We start from the raw sequence: 27,965 nt of genomic DNA, 5'->3' as shown, positions 1-27,965 counted from the left end.
AGAAACACCAGGGATGCCTGTCCACAGAGAAAACACCACAGGAGGACACAGTGAGAAGGTAGCCATTTGCAAGCTAAGGTGAGGGGCCTCAGGAGAAACCAGACCTGCCTACACCTTGATCTCAGACTTCTAGCCTCCAGAAGTGTGGGAAAATACATTTGTGTTGTTTCAGCCACCTGGTCTGTGTTATTTTGTTATGGCAGCCCTAACAGAATTGCCTAAGGTCATGTAACTAGTTAGTGATGACATTGGATTATGGGCCTAATCATCGTGGCTCCAGAGCCCGTACCCGGAACCATTTTGCTTTTCTGTCTTCCATACAGCATCGGGCAGTTCTCAAGGTCTGGGATTCACTGGCATGTGGATAATGTGAGCCATGGGAATGGATGTGCTACCCCAAAACACTTACACTCTGTACTTCTCCAGAGTGTAAGCTCCATGATGGCTGATTGCTTGGGGGTTTTGTTCACCATTATTATTCTAGTGTCTAAAACAGTGTTTGGTAATGTAGAATAAATCAGTGCTTAATAAATATTTGTTGAATAAATGAAACAAAAAGAAAATAAGAGAATGAAGGATGTCAGAAACACAGATAGGAGGGCCTCAGACCAAACCCTAAAGAACATACACATTTAATGGCTAGGCACAGTAAGAAGAGCCCACCAAAGGATGCCCCGATGTCATGATGCCCCGAGTTTGGATTTGATATACTAGCTAACTGGGAACCATAGTAGAATTTCAACACACACACACACACACACACACACACACACACACACACACACGCACACTGCAAGTGATTTTGAAAAATAGAGGCAAAAAAGGAGAGAAGCAACTAGAGTCAGGGAGACTAGCTTAGCTAGGAGGCTGAGCAGAAATGCATATATGGTTGCAACAGACTCCACTAGGGCCGTGGAGGAGGAAATGGAAAGGAGATAGGGCCGATGCAAGTGAGAGTGACAGTACTTGGTAACAGGTGACTGACAGAGGATTAGGGAAAAGAAACCAAGATGAGTCTCAAGTGTTTTACCTGGAGATCCTGAGGCCCACTGAGGCCAAGTGACTTGTTCAAAGTTCTCATTTCAGGAGCCTTTTATTTTTTCCCTTACTGAGTGTATGTTCTGTCAAGAGCTCAGGATCTTGGGCTGGGACTTGGTTTATACTTCTGGACTGATACATTTTGAGTTGTCAGTTCAGCCAAAGGAATATCACCACTCACACTTGACAACTTCTGAAAAATGTAATTAAAAATGAAACTGGTGACAGCACATAAAACAGCATGTTTCCGAAGTTGACATATCATTTTGGTCCCCAAAGCTATTTTGAATTTGAACATTAGAAATGCATCTTTAAACTTCCAAAGAGGGACAAAGAGTCTTTTCCCCATCTGAAGAATGAATTTAAAATCTGCTGTAGAAAAATACCGCAGAGAAAAATAGAGAAAGCAGCTGGCCCTCTTACCAATTTCAGAGCAGAAAAGGAATTTCAGTAGAGCATAAAAACAGCTTTCTCTCATAAAGAAAACACAACAACAAAAAATAATCCTCGCTGTGCAGCCTTTTGCAGTTGTTTTCTGTCTAGTATTAGATAGAGACCAGCGGGCTTAGCATTGTTTTGACACCCTTGCGACTGGCAGATTGCCTGCCAGCGGAAGTTGGAAATGAACTGACCAGCTTTATGCTTCCAGGTGGCACTTAAGCCACATTTTCTGTGCTGTTGTTATCAGTCATTTAATTCCCTACTGAATATTGAGCGGTGTTTTTAGTTCACAGGCCATTTGCAGTGTCTTTCTGTTTCCTTTTTTACGTTAGCCACATTAAGAAAAAAAGGCAACTTGGGAAGCACTTTTGCAAATGTGAGTTTAACAGTAAAGTGCATTATTGAAAATAGCAAGTACAGCAAGTAGCAGTAAACTTGCTTTAACTTAAGATATAGACCACTGGGATGTTAAATTCAAGAGAAATTTGTAGAAGGCATCATATGAGGACTTGGTAATAAAAGCAACTAGGCAATTAAAAAAAAAACCCACCTAATTAACCTGGTATCCCAGGGGAGAGAATAAGGAAGCAGTTATTGATTGATTGATTGATTTTTTGGGGGCGGTATTGTTGAAAAGACTAAAAGGAGAAGAAAAAAGCTCATGTTTTATATTGATCATACATTTAGTAGCTATCTGTATGTGACTTATTTATCACAGAATAACATCAAATATCACATAGAACACTGAAGGAGAAAAAAGTATTGGATGAAGTGAACTACTTTATAGCAGAGTCCTTTGGAAGAAGCATCATCAGCTGTTTAACCTTTTCTTTCTCTTTGGGGGACCAAACTGTCCCCCAAACTGTCATTAAGCAATTTTCGTTTGTTTCTCTATTTCTTTTGTCATCACTAAATTACTTCTCTTCGGGAACAAATTGACAAATTATGAAACACAGAAAACTGCTGGTTCAGTTGCAGAAGGAAATTTCCCCCTCTCAAATTATGATGGATTTTGAGCTGATCAAGCCATTTTGTTTTGGAGATATTACCATAAATCTTCAGCCGCAGTTGTTACAATTCATATTAATTTTACACATGAATATTTGGTCCATAGATAGTCATTTGTCTTCTCTGCTGTAGTTTAGGTGTAATTGGATAAGGAAAGAAAATGTATTTAAGTATTTACAACATTTTGAATTACAATCATTACATTTATTTTCGGCAGTGTTTTTAACACATATTTTCTTGCAATAAATATCTTTTGTAGTGTGTTTTCTCAGTAAAACACACATAAGATATTATGTGAAGTTTTAAATTTGACTTATGTCCAAATAAATGAATCATTTTATTTCTCTCTTTATAACTTTTCAATACACACACATATACATATATATTATATAGTATATTTTATATGTACATATAAATTAGGTGAACTTTCTTAGGCAAATGGAATTTTGAACTTTTCCAAAACACAAGCAAAGAATTACTGGTAGCCAAAGAAACTTTTAAGATGATTACTATCAACCTTTAAGTAGCCAATTTAAACAATATTAAGTGCATGCACATTTGTTTCATATGCATTTTTCTTTAATTTTTACTTATTGTTGTCAATATGTTGTTATACTTGATGGAAAAGAGTAAATTACTGGACTTGAAACTGAGGTGGTCATAAGATTGTGTCCTTTGATTCAGTGAATGGGTACATAGTCACATCTGGATGGTTTTAGCAAAATGTTCTTTCAGCCATAGAACAATAATATTTTCTTTGAAACGGTCAGCTAAACACAAAGGGATACAAACAGGAAACTTTATTTTAACCGAACTCATATCTTCCTTATATGAAAATCCAACCACAATCAGTCTAGTATGAGATTTTTTTGTGTCTTTTTTTCCTTCCTATTTGGATTCATTCCAGGTGGGATAGATTGAAGTGAACACTAGTTAGCTTACTCTTTTTGCAGCCCATTGCTCCCTTAGCACAGTGAGGAACGATTGTACCATTTTCATGTTCTTTCCGGACTTAGCCTGCCTTTGTATTAGTTTTTGTAGCGTGTGAATCCCTGATTAGAAAAAAGGGATTGTGAATCAAGTACCATTTTCTCTTTTTTTTCCACCTTCTCCAAATTAGGCTTTGTGTGACTTATAGCCAGTCATCTAATTTCGGGGTATTGGGCGTAGTCCCTAATTGTAGTGTCAATCCAGTTCTTGCTAATGTTGAGGTCATTTCTGTATTGACTGTATTCCTGCTATAATTCAGGCATTGAGCTAGAATCTGGGAATACAAGATGAATGAGACAGAAATATGTTGTTCTTATTTATTTCTGTGTGCTGGGTGTTCCAAATGCTCTAGATGTGTGAAGGCACAATAGCAATCTATATGTCTGTAGACTACGTACAGTTATAGGTTGATTGCTCAGGCAATGCATAAAACACTATCTAGAATATTGCCTTTGGTTTTCGAGTCTCAATTTTAGATTGAATAAACACTTAATACGAGTTAAGAAAAGAGCAATAAGAATACTTAGAACAGCGGCTTTAAAGACTTTTTCTTTTTTTTTACTTCAGGGTTTTTTTATATTCAAGGGATGTCTTGGAGCACTCTGAAAAAAACGAGGGAGTGTGAAAGACATGTATAATTTAAGTCTGTTCTTGCATTGCTCTCATATGCCAATGTACAAGTCCTATATTATTACAGATTTATATAGAAGAGGTTATTCTACCTCATAAAGTTTGAAAACTTCTAGGAAGCATTTATTTATAAAGGAGACAGAAGAAAATTACTCCAGCTTTCTCCAACCTATATGAATAAAAGAGGTTGTCTTGAATAGATGCATCTTTGTGTAGGCAGGCAGAAGGGCATGATCTCAAGGTGAAGGGAAATTTCTTAGGTTGGAGGAATTTAGTTTTATGAAGAATTGAGTATACTGCCCTTATATTTCTTATTTTGTTGTGGGCAGGACCAGTGTAAAGGAAAGGATGCTTTTCTAATGTAGGATTCAGAAGACCTGGTCCAGGCATTTATTAACTCTTTGAGACTGCTGTCCTGCCACTTACTCTCTCTGAATCTATAAATCAGGGATAATTCTGTCTGCTTGGTGTCTCATGGTTATGGAGAGAATCAGATGAAATATACATGAAGATACTTGATAAGTTTTAAAGATTTACTCAAGTGTTATGACAATGGGGACTATTTATTATTTAAAAGAGGAACATCAAGGTTAAATATTAAAGAAATCTTGATTATACAATATAAAAAATGTAAAATACTGTCTACAGTATTTTATATTTTAATAAAATTTTATATATTTCAGTATAGTTTTCCACACCTCTTCATTGAAGTAGTTAAAACCAATTATGTGTAGTATGTATTGTGTAGTATCTATGTATAGTGTGTATTGTATAGTGTAACACTATACAATGCAGGGAATAATCCTACACTGGCCTCTGGTGGATGGACTAAATAATATGTCTACACATAACCTTCAGGCAAAGGTATTTATGTGCTTTGACAAAGATGAGGTATCAGAAACTTCTTTTTAATTCTAAATTTTTAGATTCTGCTCCACAGAATCTTTACTTGGGACTCTTACCTTAAGTGTATGTAAAGATCACCTGGGAGATGCTTATTAAAATGCAGCTTCCTGGGGATCAGTCCCCCAATTCTGAATTACTAGTTCTAGTGTGCAGCCCAGGAAGCTTGACTTTCAGACCAGCTTTGAGAAACACCCTAAATGAGATTAAGGAGGGGCGAGGGAAGATGGATGAATTCATCAAAATTCTGTGCTTTTGGGCTTCCCTGGTGGCGCAGTGGTTGAGAGTCCGCCTGCCGATGCAGGGGACACGGGTTCGTGCCCCGGTCCGGGAAGATCCCATGTGCCGCGGAGCGGCTGGGCCTGTGAGCCATGGCCGCTGAGCCTGCGCGTCCGGAGCCTGTGCTCCGCAACGGGAGAGGCCACAACAGTGAGAGAGGCCCAATTACGGCAAAAAAAAAAAAAAAAAAAAATTCTGTGCTTTTGTATATATAGTATTTCTCTAGGAATAAGTTCCATAGCTTTCATGAAATTGTCCACACTCTTCACCCAAAGTGTAAGAGCAATTATTTTACTTTAAATATAACTTTAGTTTAATGTCATCATTTTATATTATTTAAAAAAGATACTTTGACAGTGAAAAAGCATGACATGTTACAGGAATGATTTTTTAATTGAAATATAGTTGATTTACAATGTTGTGTTAATTTCTGCTACACAGCAGAGTGACTCAGTTATACACATATATACGTTCTTTTTATATTCTTTTCCATTATGGTTTATCCCAGGATATTGAGTATAGTTCCCTGTGCTATACAGTAGGACCTTGTTGTTTATCCATTCTATATATAGTAGTTTGCATCTACTAACTCCAAACTCCCAGTCCATCCCTCTCCCTCCCCACTCCCCCTTGGCAACCACAAGTCTGTTCTCTATGTCTGTGAGTCTGTTTCTGTTTCGTAGATAGGTTCATTTGTGCCATATTTTAGATTGCACGTGTAAGTGATATCATATGGTATTTGTCTTTCTCTTTCTGACTTACTTTGCTTAGTATGATAATCTCTAGTTTCAAAAAATATGGAATGTTTCACCCATTTGTGTGACATGTTTGTGCAGGGGCCATGCTAAACTTCTCTGTATTGTTCCAATTTTAGCATCTGTGTTACCAAAGCAAAGCACTACAGGAATGGTTTTACTTTGATCTTGCTAATCTCTGATACAGAGGCTAGGATATAATAGCTTACAGAATTTTAGGGTGGGCTTTGGTTCAGCATATATTCTGTCCCAAGTCTGAAGGATTATAGTGCATGTGTCTGCAGGCCAAAGTTACCTAATCACAGGGAAATCTGTCTACTTCTACTGTTGCCAGAAGAATATCTGAGTATTTTGCCATTAGCGAGTACACAGGCAAGAGACTTGGGAGACCACCTGGGCTCTGAAGGCATCTTGTTGCACGTACTTCTAGGAGATGCCCCTCCAATAATTTTGTGCTTTTGGTAACTTTTCTGCTCTGTATTTCATACATGAGGGTACTTTGTAATTTTAAAAAATGTACTCAAGTGTAAAATTTTATGATTGGGGTAACTATGATTTAAAAGAGGGACCTCAAAGTTAAATATTAAAGGAAACATGAATCCAAAATATTAAAAAATGTAAGTGTAAAATATCATATATGTATATGTATATTTTTCTTTGGTATTTCTAGGAAAGACTTCTTAAGGAGGAAGGAGATGCATGTATGTGTTCTCCCTGGATTGAGGGTTTGAAGAAAATGCTTTTCACCTCTACAAATGAATGTTTATTTTTTTGTTCATGGTAGGAAAATTAGAAAATACAGAGAGGCACCAAAACACATGCATATACAGATATACAGCAAAACAAAAAACATACTCTTTCTGCAGCAGTAAAATTTTTAACTACTCTGTGGTCATTCAGAATGAAGATTACATTTCTCATTCTCCCTTGCAGTTGGGTATAGTCATTTGACTAAGTATGTGCCAGTAAGAAGTGAGGGGAACTGATATGTGTAACTTCTGGGTCAAATCCTTAAGAAACGTGCCCTGGACTCTTTTAATTCCATCTCCCCTGGCAGGAACTAGGCAGTCATTAGAGCAACTCCTTAAACCCAAAGGTAGAAGCCATGTGCTGAGGATGGCAGAGCACCCCACCAGCCTGGATTCCTGGGTCATCTCATGGAACAGAGCCTGTCTACCTGCCCTAAACTGTTACATGAGAAATAAAATACTTATTTCAGCTGCTCTATTTTGATGCCTCCTTGATACAGTAGCTTAAACCATGCCTTCACTAGTAACAGAGGGAAATAGACGTCCAGGCTTCTTTCTCTTTCTTCATACTCTTGCTTGGAGCAAGGGTGTGGTGGTGCTTCATGCTGGATTATGTGGAGAAGGGTCGTGTCTTAGGAACGGCAGAGCAGAAAGATAGGAGGAGCCTGGGTTCTAGGATGACTTTGTGGAGCAGAGCAACCATATTAGCCCTGAATTATCTACACCTGTACTATTGCATGAGTGAGAAATAGACTTCCATCTTGTTTAACTGATTGTTACTTTGGGTATCTGTTTCATGTAGGCAAACCTATATCTAATTAATAAAGCCATAATCCCCTGTCTTAGAGATAAACCGTGAGTGTATTATATATCCTTCCCGAATTTTTCTGTTGATTAATTTGTATATATGTATACAATTATTAGTTAAGAATATAGACTTGTTGACAACCAGGATTTGAACCTAAGCTCTGCTACTTCCAAATTAGGTGGTCTTAGGAAAGTTATTTAATATCTCTGAGCTTCAGTTTTATTATCTATAAAATGGATGTAATAGGCTCTACCTCATAGGCTGATTCTTAGAATTAAATAATTATCTATAAAACACACATACACATAGATGTTTGTTTATATTAATAGTACCTGAATTATAGTAAGGGCTTAACCTAATAGTTTCTTTCATTTATATATTCAGCAAATTTATTATAATTATTTTTTAACAGTGTGATCATACTATATACTCTTTTTGTAACTTGCTTTTTCATATAACATTATGTTATAAACATCTTTCCATGTCAATAAATTTGGTTATTTAACAGTATTTTTCATGACTGCATTGTATGTAATCGTATGGATAGGCCATTATTTATTTAGCCATCCTTTTTGTTGAACACAAGTTATTTCAAATTTTTTGCTTCTATAAATGATGTTATATTGCACATCCTCATTCATACAGTTAATGCTCGTTGAACACCTAGTATGTGCGAAGTGCTGTTCACATAAGTGAACAAAACAGACAAAGATCATTATCTTCAGGGAATTTGCATCCTGTAAGGGGGAGACAGACAACAAACAATAAACACAACAAATAAGAAAAATATCTGTGTTAGAAAATAGTAATTTCTCTGGGAAAGAAAAATAATACAGAGCAGCGTATGGAGGATCATGAGTGCTGGTAGCAGGGGTGTAAGGTTGCAATTTTATGTAGGGTGATTTGGTTAGGCCTCCGTGGGAAGGTAAACTCTGAGTGAGGATTGGAAGGAAGAGAGGGAGTTAAGCCTGCAGAGACTTGAGGGAAAAGCATTTGAGGCCAAGGGAACAACTAGTGCAGAGGCCTAGTGACAGCAGTGCCCGGCCTGGTTGGGGAATAACGAGGAGGCCAGAGTGACCAGAGTGGCCTGAGCAGGGGTGAGAGGAGGAGAAGCTGAGGTCGGGGGGTGTGGAGGTGGGGGTGGGGGATGAGGCATGGATAGCCTCGTAGGTCCTTGTAATGACTTTGGCTGTATTAGTAGTAGTATTAATTTTTGGTAGCAACATTTTTGCACCCTTCTTATTTGTGGCCTTTGGATAAATTTTTACACATGGAAATGCTCGTTCAAAGATATGAAAAAATGTGAGGCCTTGATTAAGTAAAAATTTTCAGGGGACTAGATCAGACATTTTTGGCTTTGTAGTGAAATCTTTGCCCACATATTTAATTATTTTTTTGGATACATTCTTAGACATGGAAATGCTGGCTGAAAGATAAGCAGAATGTTATGCCTTTGAGTGAGTAACAGTTTTAAGGGGATAGATTCTGTTTCTCATAGGCAGAAGTCATGTCGTTTAACCTTCCCAGTTCCTAGTCTTCCAGCCTAGCGTGGTGCTAAGCGCACAGTGAGCTCACTGGGTGAAGTGTAGTGTGTCAGTCTACCTTTCAATCTTAATCATTACATGTCCTTGGGAATGGGGAAACAACATTTTCCCTTTCAGGAATTGTGAGTAAGTTTCTGATGGAGAGGTCCCTATTCTCCTTAGGCTTACATTTTAGTGGGAAGAGACAGAGCACGGACAATTGAGAAATGTAATTGCAGATGATTTCAGATATATTTGGAGAAGAAAACAGGATCATGTTTCTAAGGCTGTGACCATATGAGACAATAAGATGATCAGAGTTGTAGCTTCAATTACTATATGCATTTTTCCCCTTGCTGGGGTGTGAAGGGAAGCTGGAACTCTGTGGTTGGCCTTTGTGTTGATTTCAGCATGTCGTGGCACCGCGTGGAATTGGATTAGTGATGGTGGTCTTTGGATCCAACTCAGTATTAGAATCAAGGGGGTACCAAATGTGGAAACAATCCAAATGTCCATTAACTGGTGAATGGAAAAACAAAATGTGGTCTATCCAGATAGTGGAATAGTTTTTGACGATAAAAAGGAGTGAAATACTGACATATACTACAACATGGATGACCCTTAAAGATGTCATTCTGAGTAGAGAAGTCAGGTACAAAAGACCATGTATCATATGATTGTATTTATATGGAATGTCTAGGAAAGGCATATCTTTAGCTATAAAAAGTAGATTAGTGGCTGCCTGTGTTTGGCAGTAGGAATGGGGAGTGACTACAGATGAGTACCTGGGACTTTCTGGGGTGATGGAAATGATCTAAAAATGTAATTGTGGTGATGGTTGGACAACTCTATATATTTATTAAAAATTATTGAATTGTACACTTAAGTGAATTCTATAAATACACCTCACTAAAGCTGTGGAGAGGTGGAGCTACTATTCACGGATACCTAGATCCTTACCTGAGTGCTTCACTGGATGAGCATATGGCCTCGTGACTCTGGGTTTGGCTGAAGAACTAGGAGGATGCTGCTTGTCATAAATATTTCCTGTTAAGAAAATAAACCATTTGTGCATAGCCTTGAAATTTTTAAGTAGATAAGGACAGTGATACAAAAAGAAACAAGATCCTACTTTGTGTGGACAGTGTCACCCTGTTAGGCGTTCTGGGAGCTCAGAGAAGCTGTGCTCAAATATGCTGCATCTGCTCCCACGCTGGACCAGCTAGCTCCCTTCTGTGGCCTTGACTAAAGCAGTTGGGAAGGTGAGTTTATATTATGGGATGATATGTGTGGCCTCTTTGCACCAACATGTAATCCATTTGACAGGTTGCAAGCATGCTGTAATGTCTACTGCCACCATCACAGAGATTGTTTAGTTGTTGTTGTTTTTAAGTTATCTGGGGCATGCCAAATTAAACTAAAATAATAATACAGATTGCCATGGGAAGATAAGGTGAACATTCTGAGATATCTAGAGGGAGGAAACATAACCGCTTGGAGATAGTGTCTTCATTTCTGTTCTAGAAACACAAAAAGAACCCACATTGTGAACTCTTTTCTCGTTTCTTAAATCCATCGCTGAGGCTCCCTTTACTTCTCACCTGGATTGCCACAGTAGCGCCATACTTTCTAGTATGAAAGTATCTGAACCACTCTGCCGCCTTCCATCCATTTCATCTTAGAGCACAGCTCTAGTTATGACTCCCAAGGGCCTTGGTATAGTACAGAGTTTTTGTCAAGCCCTGCAAATAGCGGCCCTCCCATGCATCGCAGAATATGTGCTCCTGCCTTCCTGGAATACATGGTGGTTCTTCCTCAGGCCCCACGTGTTCCCACCTTGGGAGCTTTGTTTGTGCAGTTTTCCCTTTGTGGGATACCTCCTCACAGGGCTCACCTGCTGAAATCGTAGCCGTCTTTCAAAGCCTGGCTCAGACTCCCCATTCCTATATGAAGCCTTCTGTGATTCTCCCAAACCAATTGTGATTTCACCCTTCTCTAACTTTGTGTTCCCTTATATCCTCTGCGTTAGTTGTGTTCTATTTGGGTGGTTTGCATACCTGGCTAAACTTCTTAGTTTGTAGACTCCATAAGGGCAGGGACTGGGTCTTACCCATCTTGGGTCACTTTGCACATAGTTGATGCCCATGATACAACCTGTGGGTTGAATAAGTTGCATAACTCAACCACCACTCAGCTTTTCTCCCTGAAAATAAACTTACAGCAACTTTACACTATCCTCACTTCTTTTTTTCTCTCTGTTACGTGCCTAACACTGGACATTTCAAAATGTCAACTTACTGCTATTGTGTGCCTCATCTTAGACTTTTGACACACTTTTTTTTCTTTTTCTGAGCTAGGGTTGTGCATTTGTGTCTTGGCAGCTGGAGAGCTATGTCTATGAATAATGAGTCAATTATCATCCAGCCTCGGGGAAAGTACAATTATTCCTGACTGGCCAGGCTAAGGTAATCCTCTCCTCCCTGTGCCCTTTCCAGTGAAGAACATAAAACAGTTGGAATTCAGACCACTGCAAAGGGAATTTAGACAAAACATTTGTCTGCTGAATTTAGCTTCTTTGGACTTATTCTGATTTATGATTGATTGGTTTTTAAATTGCTTATTTAATCCTAAGGACTGTCGCTCCAGGGGAGGCCATATACCAAGGAGTATGTGATCAAGAAGCAGTGGAGTGAAGTAGTTTGGCTGGGCAAATGAAGAGCAAATTTTGTCCAGAGCAACATTGCTTTAGGCTAGGAGTATGATATGAAAATCACCCCCCTGACTTTCAAAGGACCCAGTCTTGTTATAAGCATGATTGCTTATCCCCTATGCTCTGGGCAGGAGGTTTTTGGCAACTACCCAGCGTTGCACAGAATTTCCCCCCCATGAATTTTTCTTTCCTACTTAACAACATATTCAGTATCTCTTCACAACTGAGAACATGCTCTTGATTTGTATTTCTGTTGACCATGGTGCAGAAGAACAGACACTCAGGTGTTGCTGGGAGAATTAGGTCGTGAATTCTGATGTTGGTTGTGTTGATCTGTGAGAACTTTCCTGTAAAGTGTAAACTTTCTTCTAAGCTCATGGACACTAGTCTGGCCTTTGAATGGATGAATTTGAATTTTTAAAAAGTTTCTTTCAAAACCGAGTTCTCTGAAACTGACTGCTTTCATCTGGAAGATGTACAAGCAATTTACGATTGGTGTTTAATTTATCGAGGCGTCCATAGTTTCAACCTTTTGCAGGAGTGTAACCTTTTTCTTTGGCCTGAAATTAGACATTGTAGGTGTAGTTGGTGACCTTGTAAGGGAGATCTGTTGGAAGCTTGTCTGTTTGGTATCAAAAGAAAATTGAAATTCCATTGCTTCAGAATAATGAAACCTTTAGCAAAAAACCTTTGTTTCATGTGTATTGAAGTTTTGACTCAGAAATGCCCGAAGAAACACTCTTTCAGGTCTCAGTAACCGACTTGTTCTCTGAAATATTGCTGTTAGATTTCCAAAGTGTGTTATGTCTGGCACTTATTTCAAAGCAAGGAACATTAGGGATAAGATGAAGAGGTAGAAAAGGACTCTGATGAGAAGCAGAAACAGAAGAAGATGAAACGCACACTTGGGTGGCATGTTTGGATGGCCACCAGGATAACTCTGGGAAGCAGCATCTGGCACTCTAATCAGGCTTTAGGCCACTTCGGATTCTGGGCTGTGCCAACATCTGCCATTTTGTCATTATCATATTGAAAAAGAACTTCTTTCCTATCTTCTGCTGCCAAGAGATTTTTTTTTTTTTTGCTGTTTTTTTAAAAAATGATAAAAGCATTTGTAAGAAGCACTTTGGGGCCTTTGGAGTGAAATAGTACTTTCTCTTGTGAAACTGCTTTCAAGGTTTAGAAAGGAGTCTTAAACTGTAGGTTCAGTCAGAGAGGGAACAAGTTCTTTTCTGAATCTTTCCATATTTTAAAAATGAAAGCTTTATGTTTATGAAAGGACGAAGTTTTGAAAGAGTAAACAAGATGTTGTGTTAGATCTGAGACCTCAACCGTCGCTCCACATCAGCATCAGAAGCTGGGACTTCATTACATTTTGCTCTTTATTTTGAAGGAGTTTCATCTGGTTATTTGTCAAATAACCTGGTGTTTTATTGGAAATGGCAGAGGAGCACACTGAGTGATGATAAGAACAAACAGAACTTGTCCTTACGGAACATCTGTTCTTCCCAGACATCACTGTGGTTTTCAAGTATGTAAAGCAATAGATTATTACAGTAGTGTTGTGCTGAGTACACGGCATTTTCTCAGGAAATACTAGGTTTAGGTTGTGCTAAACTTAAAGGATGAGCAAGGAGAACTGAAACTATTCCGCGTCTTATTAGAACAGGGCACTGAGGAATGGCAGGGAGCCACTGGGTGCCTCTAACTTTGATGAAGTTTGAAGGACCCTTTCATTCCTCCTCACTCCTGTTTCCAAGCATCTCCATGCCTGTCTTGCTCCACGCTGCTGCCACTGCTTGTCTCTGCCCTAGGACTGATGATTTTACAGCCATAATTGTGGCTGTAAAAGAGGAAGAAGTCAGGGAGGGTAAACCTAAGACCATTTTGTCCTCACTTCTGTGGCCTGGCATCGTGCTGGTTACTCCAGCAGTGTTCCTGTAACCCTCCCATCACCTTCCTTAATCAGCCCCTCAGCCCCTCCACCCCCAGCAGCCAAGGCGAGTGCTTCATATCAGAGTTTGCAGGGATTTGTTGGGGCACAAGGAAGGGGTCACCCGTCCCTGTAGTAGCTAATTAGGAGTCGTGGGTGCTGGTGCAGGAGGCAGTAGAGAGAGCTGGCCTGAGCTGGTGGTGTTTGCTAATAAATCCCTTTGAAAGAAAAAGCGGTACATTTAAATATTTGTGTTTTCCCTCTCTGGCTTACTGAGCTAATGCTGTATTATAGGCTAGGCTACCTTATCTCTTCTCCCCAACAGTATTTCTGTGTTAATGTCCTATAGATATCCCTACAAGTCTTTTTTTTTTTAAATACATTTATTTGTTTATTTATTTGTCTGCGTTGGGTCTTCGTTGCTGCGCGCAGGCTTTCTCTAGTTGCGGCGTGCAGGCTTCTCACTGCAGTGGCTTCTCTTGTCGCGGGGCACAGGCTCTAGGCGCGTGAGCTTCAGGAGTTGTGGTTCGCAGGCTCTAGGGCGCAGGCTCAGTAGATGTGGCACACGGGCTTAGGTGCTGTGCAGCGTGTGGGATCTTCCTGGACCAGGGCCTGAACCCGTGCCTCCTGCTTTGGCAGGCGGATTCTTAGCCACTGTGCCACCAGGGAAGTCCCCCTACAAGCCTTAATTCTACCAATGATGAGGTATTCAGAAGCAAACACAGGATTCTGGCTGCCTTGCACCAGGCCGAGATCATTAGAACAACAAGAATCTTTACTGATTTTGAAGCCATGCAACCAGTGGCTCAAGAGAAACATGCCACTTTGGTGGGTTAGGCTGTTTTGTAACCCCTTCAGTTAGATACCTGACCAGGTTGTTCACAAATAAACCCATGTCTCCAGAATCTTTCCATGGTGGAGTATTGTAAGGGGATGGAACAGGGTGCCCTAATCTGACGGTAGCTTGATTTCTGCCACTTGGCCTCTTTTGAATCCCTTAGTCACTCTTCTGGTGATCCTTGAAGTAGATTCCTGTGTTTTGCTATTGTCATTTGCAGCAAGGGAGTTCTAGTTTTAGTATGTGCCATGCTCCCTGGGTTCTGGTACTGTTGTAAACTTTTCTTCTTTGTCTCCTTTCTGGGCTTTTTAAAATTTCTTTTTTTTTTCTGCTTTATTCTTCTATGCTCTAAGAACCCTTTCCCTTCATTTACTGTACTATTCTAAGTTGCACAGCAGTGAGTGCTGGATTAGGAAGGCCTGGGTTCACATCCCCACTCTGCTACTTACCAGCTGTGTAACTTTGAACAAATTATTTAATCTCTCTGTAGGCCTTGGTTTCTTCACCTGTAAAATGGGGATACTAACAGTACCTAGGCTTGTTGTGAGGCTTGTTGTGAGGCTTGTTGTGAGGCTTAAATGAGATTTATGAGATGCATAATAAAAGACAGTCTGACCCTCAAGTAAATGTTAACTCTTATTTATTTTAATATTGCTGCTAATATTAAAAATAATTTTATGGCTTAAACCACTGCCCCAGTGTAATCGACTACCAGCTCTTTACCTATTGCTGTGATCTCTCTCCCACATTTTAGCCTACATTTGCAGCTGCCTCTGGGACATTTCCCTCACAGTTTCCACTGGCACCTCAAGTGCAGCATGGACAAAAGTTAATTCATTCTCTCTCATCTGAATTTGTCCCCCACATTTCTGTTAATGGCATCATGTTATAATTTTCTCTTAATTTAGGATGAATCTTAGACTCTTTCCTTATCCTAAGGACATAATCATGAATGTGCAAAGATTTAACACAAACGTATTCATTGTTTATAGTTTTAAATAGTTGAGAATAGGAATTGGTTAAATAAACTATGTTAAATATATACGGTGGAATTCTCTATAATCATTAAAATTATGCAGAATATGCAATACTATGAAAAAAATATTGCTCTCAAGTTGACTTATAATATGGTATGTACAGTACAATTCCATTTGACTTTTAGAAGTTTATGGGTGAATAGATAAAAGATGAGAAAAATAGCCACTGAAAAAATTTTGTTGCAGCTTTTCTGTCTTGTAGGATTATGAGTGATATTCTAATTTTACTCTTTTTCTTTTACAAATTTTCTAAAATCATCCATACATTGCCTCCATATTTTTTTAAAAAAACCTCAAATTTAGAAAAAAAATGAGATCGGTAATGTCCAAGAGTCTTGCAAATACTTTATTGACCTCTTAACAATGGCTGAGAACAGTGCTGGATACAAACTTATAAATGTTTGTTGAATAGTGAATGAAATAGTGTTATCTTTCTATGCATTTTTAGAAATAACTTTATAGGTTAAGAGTGTTTAATGCTTCAAGCATTCAGTTTGTAGATTTTTTTGAAAAGTATTTTTTTTGTTTGTTTGGAAGAAAGATTCTCAATAAACACAAAATAAACTAGACTGGATGTGGTGGGTGTTTTCTAATATTATGTAATTTATCACTTCAGATAATGTGACCAAAAGAGGAGCCTTTGGAACCAATTCTTCAGAAAACAATTTTCCTTCAGTAAAATTTACTCAGAGAAATGAACCAAATGATCACCATCTTAGCAATAAAGCCATCTTTCTTCGTACTTCGTCACAGTGTTCAGAAGAGGAACAGGTAATACCATAGCACATTTACAGAAACAGAGAAAAAAAATTTTTTCATGAATTAAAAAAAAAGAAAGAGACCATAATAAGAAACATCGGACAACTATTGGATCAGTAACTCAGATTCCTAATTTTAGAAGGAGTGCCTTTGGGATACTTTACTGAAAATCATCATTACATTTCATGATTTCAACAGCCAACTTTTATGATAGTAACTTAATTATCCCCAATTTTTGTTAAAAACCTCTTAAGGATCTGCCATCTACAGATTTTTCTTGAAATTATGTCTATATTTTAGCTTGTCCTCTGGGACAAAAGAGTTCCTTTTTGTAATTCTCTGTGTAAATGAGAGTTTCTTTTACCTGTCCTGGATTCATGTCCTTCAGACTTAAAGTAGAATATGTTATCTTGGTTCTTCCAAGATTTGGTCAATAAATAAATGTTAGATGCTCTCTTCCTAATCTTCAAGACTTCATAGACTGTATTCACATTCTCTTTAGCTATGGTTTTTAACTATCGAGGAATCCTAGTGGAAGCTGTTCTATTTTTTAAGCCATTTGAGTTTCTACTTTCTATCTCATCGTGTATTCCCTGTGATATTGTGGACAGAATTGTATATGAGATTATGGTTTTATGCAAGGGAGAAAAATCTCCATGTTAGAAGTGTGTTTATATACAGCGAAGGGCTATAATTCTTTAATTCTATAACTTATTTCCAGTGAGGTGATTATGGGACAAGAACTTTTCTTTCTAGAGGATTCACTGTCTACTGGCCATCATTGGCAATTGGAATTACATTTTCTATTGAGTCTTTAGCCAGTGTGTGAGAGGCAAAGAATTGTTCCATGGTATTTTTTCCTAGTAACTTGAAAATGTTGTATTAGCATTCTCTGATTTGTCCTTCAGCGGCTCATTGGGGTGGGATGGGACGGGGGCTGGGGTAATGAGGTGCGGAGTGTTCATATTTTACACATGAAAAAATTGGGGTTAAATAATTTACCCTAGGTTACACTGTAGATGAGTCTAGAAGACAGAAGTAGAAGTCAGACCTCCTGGAACCTATTCCCTGATGGCTGCTATGACTTAGTGAATCTGCTGTCACTAAGGTGTCATGGTTTGTCACGCATAGCTAATTAACAGAAAGCGGAAAGGGAATTTTAGTGCCTGAAGGGCTACAACATCAGCTCCTTTATTTTCACTTGTTTCATCTTCCCATCAATATGTCCTCAATGTTGTTTGTTTGTTTGTTTGTTTTTCCAGATAGTGATGGATGAAGGCCAAAAAGTTGGCAGTTCCTTTCAGGGTGATCTGAATCGGGCAGGAAAGGTGAAGGTAAGGCATGATTCAATTTTATTCCATGGCCAAAACCCAGAAAGAGCATAAAAACCTCACAGGACTCATTTGCTGTCTGTCATACAAATTTGGAGAATTCAGCAGATTTTGTCTATATGCTTTAAAAAAAAAAAGTGGTGTTTGATTATCTTAAACTGTCCTTGGTGGCCTGGGTTCTGGATCTTTTTTCCTCAAAGCTTTACAAATGGAAGGGGTGCTTCAATAGAGAAACGTGACTCTCGTCCTGACAATATAACAGATTCTCAAATTTTAGTACTGAAACCATCATATGGAAGATAAATTTTTGCTGTCCCTTGGAAGTCAAAAAATAACTGTAGTTATGTACTTCCAAGTATGGAAGCTCCAAGCCATGGTCTGGCAGGTAGAGAGTGGGGAAGAAAGACCCAGGCTGTGTTTTGAATTCCAATGATGAGATCTAAATTTATAATTTTATGGTATTTTGTTATGTACATGTTTTAGGTCATAAGCATAAAAGGCATTTTGACATCATGCCTTTACTAGATCTGCCTTCGGGTGCCAGTGGTGAAATCATTTGTTTATTCACACTCTTTGATATTCACCTGAGATGAATCCGTTCATGTCTGAAGTGCTACCATTTTGTTAATCTAAAATGTCTCATTGTCAGCTTGCAGTGGAAAGCAACATTGAAATGCTGCTACTGTCTGTAAAGGTCATTTGCTCTGCTTTTTACCTTTGAAGTAATTTTCAGTTTTATTTGCTCAAAAGAGAGAACACTTGATTTTTTGCTCTGTTCACCTCTCTTGTGATGACCTGGGGCAGGATGATTTTGTCTTGAATGAACCTTCTCCCCTGCTTTCTTTAGTTTCTACTCTCTCTTTGGAGTTTAAAGCACACTGTTGTGAGAATAGCCAGACCCACCACCATCATTTGCTTGAGGAGCAAAAGCAATAAAAGAAAACCAAAAAATAGAAACATTGTTTCAGACTGTCTTGATGGTGGTATATATTCTGGGATAGAATCAGGAACAAAAACTTTTCAAAAACTTCCCAGACTGTTTTTTCCCTTTCAGTATAGAGATCTTACTGTGGTGCCTGTGAAATCCCGGCCAACTTCCAGATTTAGTGCTTCTTTCAGATGTCTCTGGGAAAGCACAGTGAACACAAAGATCTCTATCTGGGACTCAAAAGTTAATGAGAAAAGGAGATTCATTTGCTCACTTGAGTGTTGTGGAAGTGGATTCACTGATTCTTAATTGCATATTTTTCTCTAGGTCTAATTTGCATAAAGATGATGTTAATCCTTTTCTAGGTAGACAACTTCCTTGATTTAGAAGATTTGGACTTGGATGAAGAGATTAAGCCCCAAATGAGTAAGAGTATGCTTTCTGTTTCCTTTCTACCACTGCTTGACCTTTTTCTCTACAAATAAGACTTTAGACAGCTTTTCTTTTCTTTCTTTCTTTTTTTGGGGGGCAATCCTTACCTCTGCTTTCCCTGAGATAGGAAAAACTGGAGTCCTGCAGTCTCTTTTTTGATAATAAAGATTTCAGCTGAAAGGTCATACAAAACTTGTTGAAGGTTGTAATGTCTTTGGTCTTAAATGAAGGAAAGGTGTTCTTCCTCCCACCCCCCACCCCCATTTACCATGTGATTGATTTTTGGATAATTGTCTCAGAGTCATTTAAGTCAAACCCTTATTTCTTAGAAGCACCATGTTGTAAATTGAGATTATTTTTGAGTGCTACTTAAAATATCAGTTGATCATAAAAATCATAAAAATTATGAGAATTGATCATAAAATAAACAAAAAAATAAAATCAAAATCTTTGCTTTTATAAATATTTATTAATATGTAAACCAAACAATTAAAACTAAAGATATAGTGTGAATGTTTTTTCTGGGGCTTTCTCTGAGGTTTATGTAGATGAGGCCTTTTCCTTTCTTGGTTAACGTTTCTGTGTAAGACTAGGTATCCTTTGTTGCTCAAAGGGGCTTTGAAATATGTTCAAAATTTGAGTTACTTGTTTTGAAAACTCTCATTCCTAATTTAATGTGTAAGAATATCTCAAAATTAGTTGAATGTTAGGGAAGGGGCAGTTTCCATGGGGTTTTGGTTGTTGGTGTTTGATTGTGTTTACAGTCCTTAGGTGGTCATAAACAGCGACTATGGTCATTATTGTTGGGGAAGGGGGCTTCTTTATAATCACACAGGAGTTAAAGTGCAGGGTGTAGTTGCTTGGGGGATGGCCACTGTCTGTGAACTGACCGTATAAGCCTCTGCTTTGGCTTCTCTGCCTGAATTTGAGAGGCTTTGGTAATTGGAAGCAATTAACATTTTTATACTGCTTCCAAACATCACACTACTTTGTTGAAGGCACTGTTACTCAAGCACTCTATTAACCAGTAGACTTCGCACATTTTTTTCCGTACTTGCTTGGTTCAAGGGAGATCAGAGATCTAACAGAATCACAGAGGTTCTCTTAACTTTAATGCCTTAGGCAGCTCTGAATTTCTTTATTAGAGCAGTTTAGAGGCTCTGATTGGATTAGAAGGGATTGCTGAGGATTTATGAGGAAGCCAAATTTGTGGAGCAAGCCCACTCTTTCTGGGTTTTGGGTGATTTGGGGAAAGGGAACAGATTCCTGGGTCCTGTTCCTAAGAAAGAGTCTAATTCAGAAGGTCTTTTGTGGCATCTAGTGATCTGCATCTTTAACCACTACCCCAGGGGATTCTGATATGGTTCATCTGTGGGTGATACTTGGAGTCTGCACGTATACCTTTGCAACATAAAATTAATTTCATAGGAGGGCACAGAAGTGCACAGGTTGAACATTTTTGTGATGGTTTAAACTTCTTGCTTTCTGCCAGTAATGAGAAGGTCTGTATACTGACATAATCCTGCATAGCCAGCGAATTTGATTTTGGTTGTATCAATATTTTAAATTAGTCTTCTTACCTTTTCCATTATTTTCACATTGTTTTCTTTAAACTTTTTTTTTTTTTTGGCTGCGTTGGGTCTTTCTCTAGTTGAGGTGCACGGGGGGCTACTCTTCGCTGTGGTGCATGTGCTTCTCATTGCGGTGGCTTCCCTTGTTGTGCAGCATGGGCTCTAGGTGTGCAGGCTCCAGTAGTTGCAGCACGCAGGCTCAGTAGTTGTGGCACCCAGGCCCGAGAGTGCACAGGCTTCAGTAGTTGCAGCGGGCAGGCTCAGTAGTTGTAGCTCATGGGCTCTAGAGTGCAGGCTCAGTAGTTGTGACTCATGGGCTCTAGAGTGCAGGCTCAGTAGTTGCGGCTCATGGGCTCTAGAGCGCAAGGGTCAGTAGTTGTGGCACACAGGCTTAGTTGCTCTGCAGCATGTGCGATCTTCCCTGACCAGGGATCAAACCTGTGTCCTCTGCGTTGGCAGATGAATTCTCAACCACTGTACCACCAGGGAAGTCCCTCTTTAACCATCTTTTAAGTTTTTTTTTTTTTTTTTACCAGATCTGTTTCTGTTGTTTAAAAAATTGCAAAGAAATGTCTCACTAGTATGATTTTTCTGGAAATGAGATAACAGGTAGTTTTGCATTTGTGTGTATAAAAGCTTACTGAGGCTGAACCAAGTCTCAGTGGACTTGGATGAGCTAGTCAGGACCTTCCCAGGTGTAAAATAATGTGAAAAGCCAAGGCTAAAAAGCAACCTAGACTTCAGTGATCTATTCCAATTACCAAAAAGACCACCTAGCTTCACAATTTTCATAATGCACAATCTGGGTCATTTGAAAGGAAAGAAGAAAGAAATAGTTGTGCCAGGGTGAATTTTAGATTGTGTCTGATTTGTATGACACTTAAGGAATGGGAGCAGAAGGCGAATATTTATATCAGATGGGAAACGTGACATTTTAAACAGGCAAGTTGCTTGTATAATTTTGGCAGCTGAGGGGTTTACTGATTAGATTCTGTTGTTATTGTTTAAGCAACAGATTTGCTTGGGGCAACAAGGAAGTGAGTTGCGAACTTTATTTGTTCACCTTTTTCATTTTCATAAATATTTTCCAAGATTCAGGCGCTTGTTTCTGTCCTGATATTTGGCTTATTGTTTTGGCAGCCCAGGTGGAGACAGTTTTTCCAAGCAGACAACTCAGTGCCGTGCTATTGACCAGTTGTTGGAGGGAACCTTGGCCACAGAGTTTGGTGCCCTGTGTTTATTTGATGTCACATTAACGATTTTTTCCTCCTTTGAGATAAGATAGTTAACCTGATGGTTAGTTACTGTCATGCTCCAGACTGTTACCCGGAAAGTTTATTGTTTGGAATAGGTATTAGTTATTATGCTTTGGCCATTGGAGTAGGAAGAATCTTCTGGTCGTCTTTATTTTTTACCCCCTCAGTTGGACCAGCATGTTCTCTGGATGAGTGCAGAAGGTCAAAGAGATTTTTTGAGGCCTAGTTTTCAGAATTATACTGTCTTATACAAGTTTCTTGACCAGTGGGTATACTTATGCTATGGTTGATTGTGTTGGATGAAAATGGGCAACTGATTCCTGCTCAAAGATTGGCAGCCTTATTTGATTTTCATTTTCAATCTCTCCAGTACTCCCAGTTCTAATGAAGGCATCACTTTCTCTGTCTCTCCCTCTTTTTTAAAAAAATTCTTTCCTTATCTGCAACTTTAAGGCTTTATGTAGACTATGAATGACCTGGACTCTTATTCAAAGATATTTAACAACTGTGACTGGATCCTGGAATAAAATAAAGAATAAAACAGATCTGGTTCCTGTCCTTGGAAATTCATAGTTTATTGGAAGAATCAGACATATCACAAATATATAATTACATATGCTCTAGATCTCATGAGAGCATATGGCAGGGGAATTTAATTTGTCCATGGATCAGAGAAAGTGCTGAGAGCCTGAGATCTAAAGGATGAGTAATTATTAACTGGGTGAGGGGTGGGTAAGAGAGTATAGGAACAGCATAAGAACAGTGTGTGTAAAGGTCCTGAGCTAGGAGAAGATGGCATATTTCAGCCAACATAGAGTTTAGGCATTTCATTTACTTTCCACTTGGGACTGTTAAAAATCATTCTTTCATTGCTTCGAAGATCACTAAAAGATCATTGAGAGGGAAAAATCCTTGCTTCAAAATGTTCCTCTATCGCTGTTCCTCCAATTTTTTTTTAATGTGCAAACTTATCCGTCTATTAAATTCAAACTTGAAAGCCATATCAACCACAAAGGCAAATGCTTCCACTCCATTCCTGAGAAGGAAACAGAATTGGGATGATAATTCCACCCTTTCAATAATTCCTCTATTTATTTCTCCCCAAGGGTAAAGGAAGGCATTATCTAATTGGAGAGATTAGGGAAAAAAACTGATGTGTATGGATGAGACATTTTGTTTCTTCTTTTGGGTTCATGCTGTTTGGAAGGTGTATGTCCTCTCTTCTGTGCCTGTGTCACCTTTCTTATAGTAGACACACTTTAAAAGGGGCCCAGGTCTGCCTTACATGGTGGTTTTCAACCTGAGAGATACATTGGAATCACTTGAGGAGCTTAAAGAAAAACGACAATACCTGGATCCTGCCTTTGGAGATCCTTTCCCAGTAGTCTGGTGTTTGTCGTGGGCATTGGCAGTATTTAAAGCTTCCCAGGTGACTCTAACATGCATTTGAAGCTGAGAACCATCTCTAGACAGATGTCTGGAGGTATCACTCTCTGAGCCCCTACTCTAAGGGCTCTAGGGATATGAAGAGGATCTCCTTATACCTGGCTGGATTCATGTCATCTGTGCAGACTCCCTGTCAGGTGGGGTAGTCCAAGGTCTAGACTTGGAAGGAAAGTTTGATAAGTAAGAGGGCAAATTGTGACTGCAGGACAAGCTCTATTTTCAAAGTCAGCTCTATTAGTTATAAAGCTCATATTTTGATCCCCATCTTTTTGACTCCTGTATGGATTTTTCTTTTATTTCTGTATTTAAAGTAGAGGGATATGATTTATTATCACCGTCAAATGCCAACTCCGCCCATGAAGTAACTCTTCCCTGACCTTCCTGACCTTCCCCTTGGATGGGCAGTAATCTTCCTCTGTTTACATTTCCACTTTTATTTATTTTGCAGTTATTTTTTTTTCTCAAAGTAAGTTTTCATTAATGTGTCTCTTGAAAGTGGCATATGGTTTATTCATATGCATGTACACACACACACATACACACACAAATAAAACTTCATCTTTTAATTGGTGAGTCTAATCCATTTACATTTAATGTAGCTGCTGATATATTTGGCTTTAAATCTCTTATCTTACTATTTTGTTCTCTATTTGTCCGGCCAGTTATATGTGCTTCACTCATTTTTTGCCTATTTTGGAGTAATTGAGTATTATCATATTATTGTTTCATTGCCCTTATTTTTGCTGGGTAAAGAATTCTAGGTTTGTAATTATTTTTTTTTCAGAATTTTTAAGACGTTATTCTATTCTGTTATGGTGTTAATTTTTCCTCTGTTGAAAACTGTCGAAAGACCAAGTGTCAATCTGATGGTTGCACATTGGAAGGTAATATGTTTTTTACCTCATTTGACTACTTTTATGATTTTCTCTTTGTTTTTGTTTGTCAGTAATTTCACTATGCCCTGGCATTGTTAACTTTGTATTTGTTCTGTTTGGGGTTTGTAGATTCTTGTAAATGTTAGGAAATTCTCAGTTCTTATGTCTTCAAATATTACCTGTGCCCAGACTTTTCACCATGTCCCACTTGTCATTTACGCTCTTTCCTGCATTTTCCATCCTTTTTTATTTCCTTTCTTTCTTCAGTCCAAATATGTTCTACTATCTATGTTCTAGTTCAGTAATACTTTCTTGAATTGTATCAAATATGATGTTAAAGCCATCAATATTTCAGTTATTATAGTTTTCAAGAGGTCTGGAATATCTATTTTTATAGATTTTAGTTCCCTGCCAAAATTTTCCATTTTTGTAATATATTTATTGGAATATATTAATTATTTTAAAGTTCCTGTCTCATAATTCCAATAACTGAGGTGTCCTGTGAGTCCATTTATATTATTTTCCCTTTTGATCTGGTGTCTTTGTATACCTGGTAATTTTTGTTTGAATGCTGAACATTGTATATAAAATATTACATAGGCTCTGGATGATTATCTTAATCTTGTTTTAGAAAAGCTTCTCTTCAACATTTTGTTAGAAGTTAGAGTAGTCATAGGTTATCTTAATCCAATGTGGGATTGAGCTGATTTGGTAACTGGGTTTCAGGCTTTATGAGGGCTGCTCTACTTCTAGTTCTTGCTTACTGCTAGGGTGTAGCCCTTCAAGATAAATCACAGCCCCTCCTTCTTGGAGATCCCAAACTCTATTTTTTATCTTCACAGCACTGTGAACCTGCTGGTAGTTCTGCTGAGCTTCTCAGCCTCTTAATCTATTTCTTTTTCACTTCTTGGTTTTTCAGCCTCTGCTTACAAATCAGTAAATGACATAAGTTGAAAAACAGCTTAGACTCTTAGATTCACTTTCACTACTTTCCTTCTCTCCAGGATCTTGGCCCCTCAAGTTCTGGACTTCCCTGGTAGCTCTCTAATGCCTTTAAGTAGTTGATTTTTTATCATTTATTCAGCTTTTCTAATGTTCTTGGTGGGAGGGTCAGACTCATATTAAATGTGGTCTGGGAGCTCCTTGGAAAACCCCAAGGTCTGAAGGTCAAATAAGTTGACGTTTGCACTGATGTTGCAAAAGCAATGGTGGGTAAAGATGCTAGTAACTTAGTGTGAATCTAGGTAGAAGCACCAAACTATACTAGTAGTCACTGTAATCTTCACTGTCCTGAATTTGTAATTAAAGCAAATGCCAGTTTCCATTGCAAATGTCCTTGATGAAGTGGTAAAAATTATTAATTTTATTAAACCTTGAGGCTTGAGTACACCTCGTCTGCTGCGTACTGAAATACAACAGTTGGATTTCACATATACATGAAATACATGAAAATTTTTTCATGGAAAAAATGAAAAACACTTTTTCATGAAAAAACACTTGTGCAATTGAGGGGTGTGCTGAACTTGTTTTGTTTTGTTTTTTCTTTCATGGATCAACGTTTTTACTTGAAAGAATGACTGACAAAGTATAGTTCTCAAAAAGGAATGAAGTGAGCCCGTCTCTACAAGACAACAGCTGACAGTATTCATTGCCAATGATAAAATTGGCAATGGGTCAAGTGAAAATTGGATTTTTGGAAAACTTACATCCAGTACTGTGAGCTTGAGAGCTTCCCAATATTTAAAGCCTTTTCTGATAAAATTGGTAATGTTAACTAATGTGATTTTTATATTGCATAATGAAATATGTCAACATTTGAAAGATCTGCATAACACAGTGAACCACCATTTTCCAAATAACCAATATATGATGTTACAAAATCATGCACAGGAGCGCAATCCATTCAACATGTAAGATAGACCAATGGATTTTAACATAAGAGTATGAAAAATTTACTGAAAGGGTTTCATATTGCACATTGAAATTATTTTTAAAAACTTTATCATTTGTCAATATCTAGCGTGTATCAAAGAATAATATCCCCAGTTATATAAAAAGAGTATTAAAATAGTCCTCCCCTTTCCAGCTACATATCTGTGTGAGACTAGAGTTTCTTCATTTTCATCAACTGAAACAGCATATTCCAAAAATTCAATGCAGAAGCAAATATAGAATCCAGCGTTCTTCTATTTAAGACAGACATTTAAAAGATTCAGACAATGTAAAACAATGCTTCTCTTCTATTTTCTTTGTTTTTGGAAAAGAGGTTTTTTTAAATAAAAATATTTATTTTAATATATGATAGTATTATTTTAATGATTCAATAAGCAAATATTTGAAATTTTAATTTCTAATATGGTAAATATTGATAGATATCACTCCCATAAACAAAAGCTCTTTGGGGTCTTCAAAAAATTTTAAGAACAAGAACCACCTGATATAAACTATCAGAGCTGGAAGCTCTGTGCAGAGGAGGCCTGAGGGCATTTCTTATCTGTATCCTTTTTGGTCTTGAGGAACACCCGAAATTTCAGGAAATTTTGGCCATTTCTACATGGCAACAAAGGAATGGATTGGTTAATTTTTATAAATATGACAGGCAGACTAAATATTATTGTCTAGATTATCAGATGTCAGGTAGATGGCTTACTTTTTAATGTTGTATTAAATTACATGATTATAGCCTTTGACTTGCTGGTCATTGGCTAAATGCAGAAAGACAAATGGCACAAACACATAGTTTATAAACGTTGGACGTTCTTGTCAGGTAGTTGAGAAAGAGGTTGAAATGCTTTCAACCAGGCTTGCCATCCAACATCAAGATTCGTTTTTCGAGAGGTGCCTTAACTCTACAAAGCACATCAGTCAAGATGGTGGTATTTAGCTAAGAAGGAAACTAATTGTTTTGGAAACAATAAGGTCAGATGAAGCGTCTTAAAGATAAGATTTCAGTTGGGAAAGCTTTGCAGAGAACTTCGGAAATTCCATTCCCCATCATCAATGAATACAATCATTTTCCCCCTGAGAGAATGAATATTTAAATAACCCATCAGTGATTATAAAATGGCTAAAAGATAACTTGTGTCTTCTTTATAACTTGTGTCTTATCAGACTATTCGTGTGCATCTTGGTTTCACTCTTTTATAAATCTGTCCTATTTAGAGTTAAAGCAGTTCAATTTTTGTGTTGACTATTGTCTGATTTTATGTATAAAAATCCTACCCTTGTAAAAAAAAATTTAGTTTTTGAGGGAAAGGACTATACATATTTTGCATCATTCACAATGTCCTGTGGATAGGCAGACTCTTCATACTTGCTGTTCAGTTTAAAAGTTGAGATGCAGGAATTTAATTTCCTTTCTGCAAGTATGTGCTGAGAATTGACTACATATAAGGTGTCATGTTAGGCTCCAACAGCTGTGCGTTTGTGCATTTTACCTTTACACTGGAGAAACAAATGACAGGAATGGGAAATGCAGTGGATACTGAGTCATATTGTTTTGAAAGAATTGTACCCATGGCAGTGGAATTCTTATGAAATAAACCATTTTTGTTGAAAACCCTACCTTCTTCGCAAACATATGAAGGATGTGAAGAGTTTCAGCAAAGGAATTACAGAGTTGTCCCTCTTGGTGCACAGTACTGTCCATCAGATTTTAAATAGTTCTGAAAGCAGAATTGATTGTGATTTCACACTCAAAGGGATGTCTGCACTGGCAGCCAATG

At 38.0% G+C, this 27,965-nt stretch overlaps 1 protein-coding gene and 1 non-coding gene across 8 annotated transcripts in view; one reads left to right on the top strand and one right to left on the bottom strand.

Annotated features, from left to right (window-relative positions):
* Positions 1 to 27,965, top strand: part of IFTAP (intraflagellar transport associated protein) — a 59,399-nt gene that overhangs the window by 21,019 nt on the left and 10,415 nt on the right. For 6 of the 7 annotated variants that reach the window (XM_027114969.1, XM_027114965.1, XM_027114966.1 and 3 more), the window contains 3 exons: positions 16,259 to 16,413; positions 17,664 to 17,735; positions 19,026 to 19,092. In XM_027114969.1, coding sequence (XP_026970770.1) covers positions 16,259 to 16,413; positions 17,664 to 17,735; positions 19,026 to 19,092 — 294 coding nt within the window. The remainder of the gene's footprint in view (positions 1 to 16,258; positions 16,414 to 17,663; positions 17,736 to 19,025; positions 19,093 to 27,965) is intronic. The other variant, XM_027114968.1, reaches the window with a different exon arrangement.
* Positions 6,081 to 6,188, bottom strand: LOC113625241 (U6 spliceosomal RNA). The gene has a single exon (XR_003434584.1). It is a non-coding gene; the product is annotated as a U6 spliceosomal RNA (small nuclear RNA).

This window comes from Aethalodelphis obliquidens, unplaced genomic scaffold (assembly GCF_003676395.1).
Source record: "Aethalodelphis obliquidens isolate GAN/ISIS:26980383/991018 unplaced genomic scaffold, ASM367639v1 scaffold14, whole genome shotgun sequence".
Taxonomy (NCBI): domain Eukaryota; kingdom Metazoa; phylum Chordata; class Mammalia; order Artiodactyla; family Delphinidae; genus Aethalodelphis; species Aethalodelphis obliquidens.
Note: the sequence above shows the minus strand (reverse complement) of the source record. Positions and strands in the feature narration are given on the sequence as shown.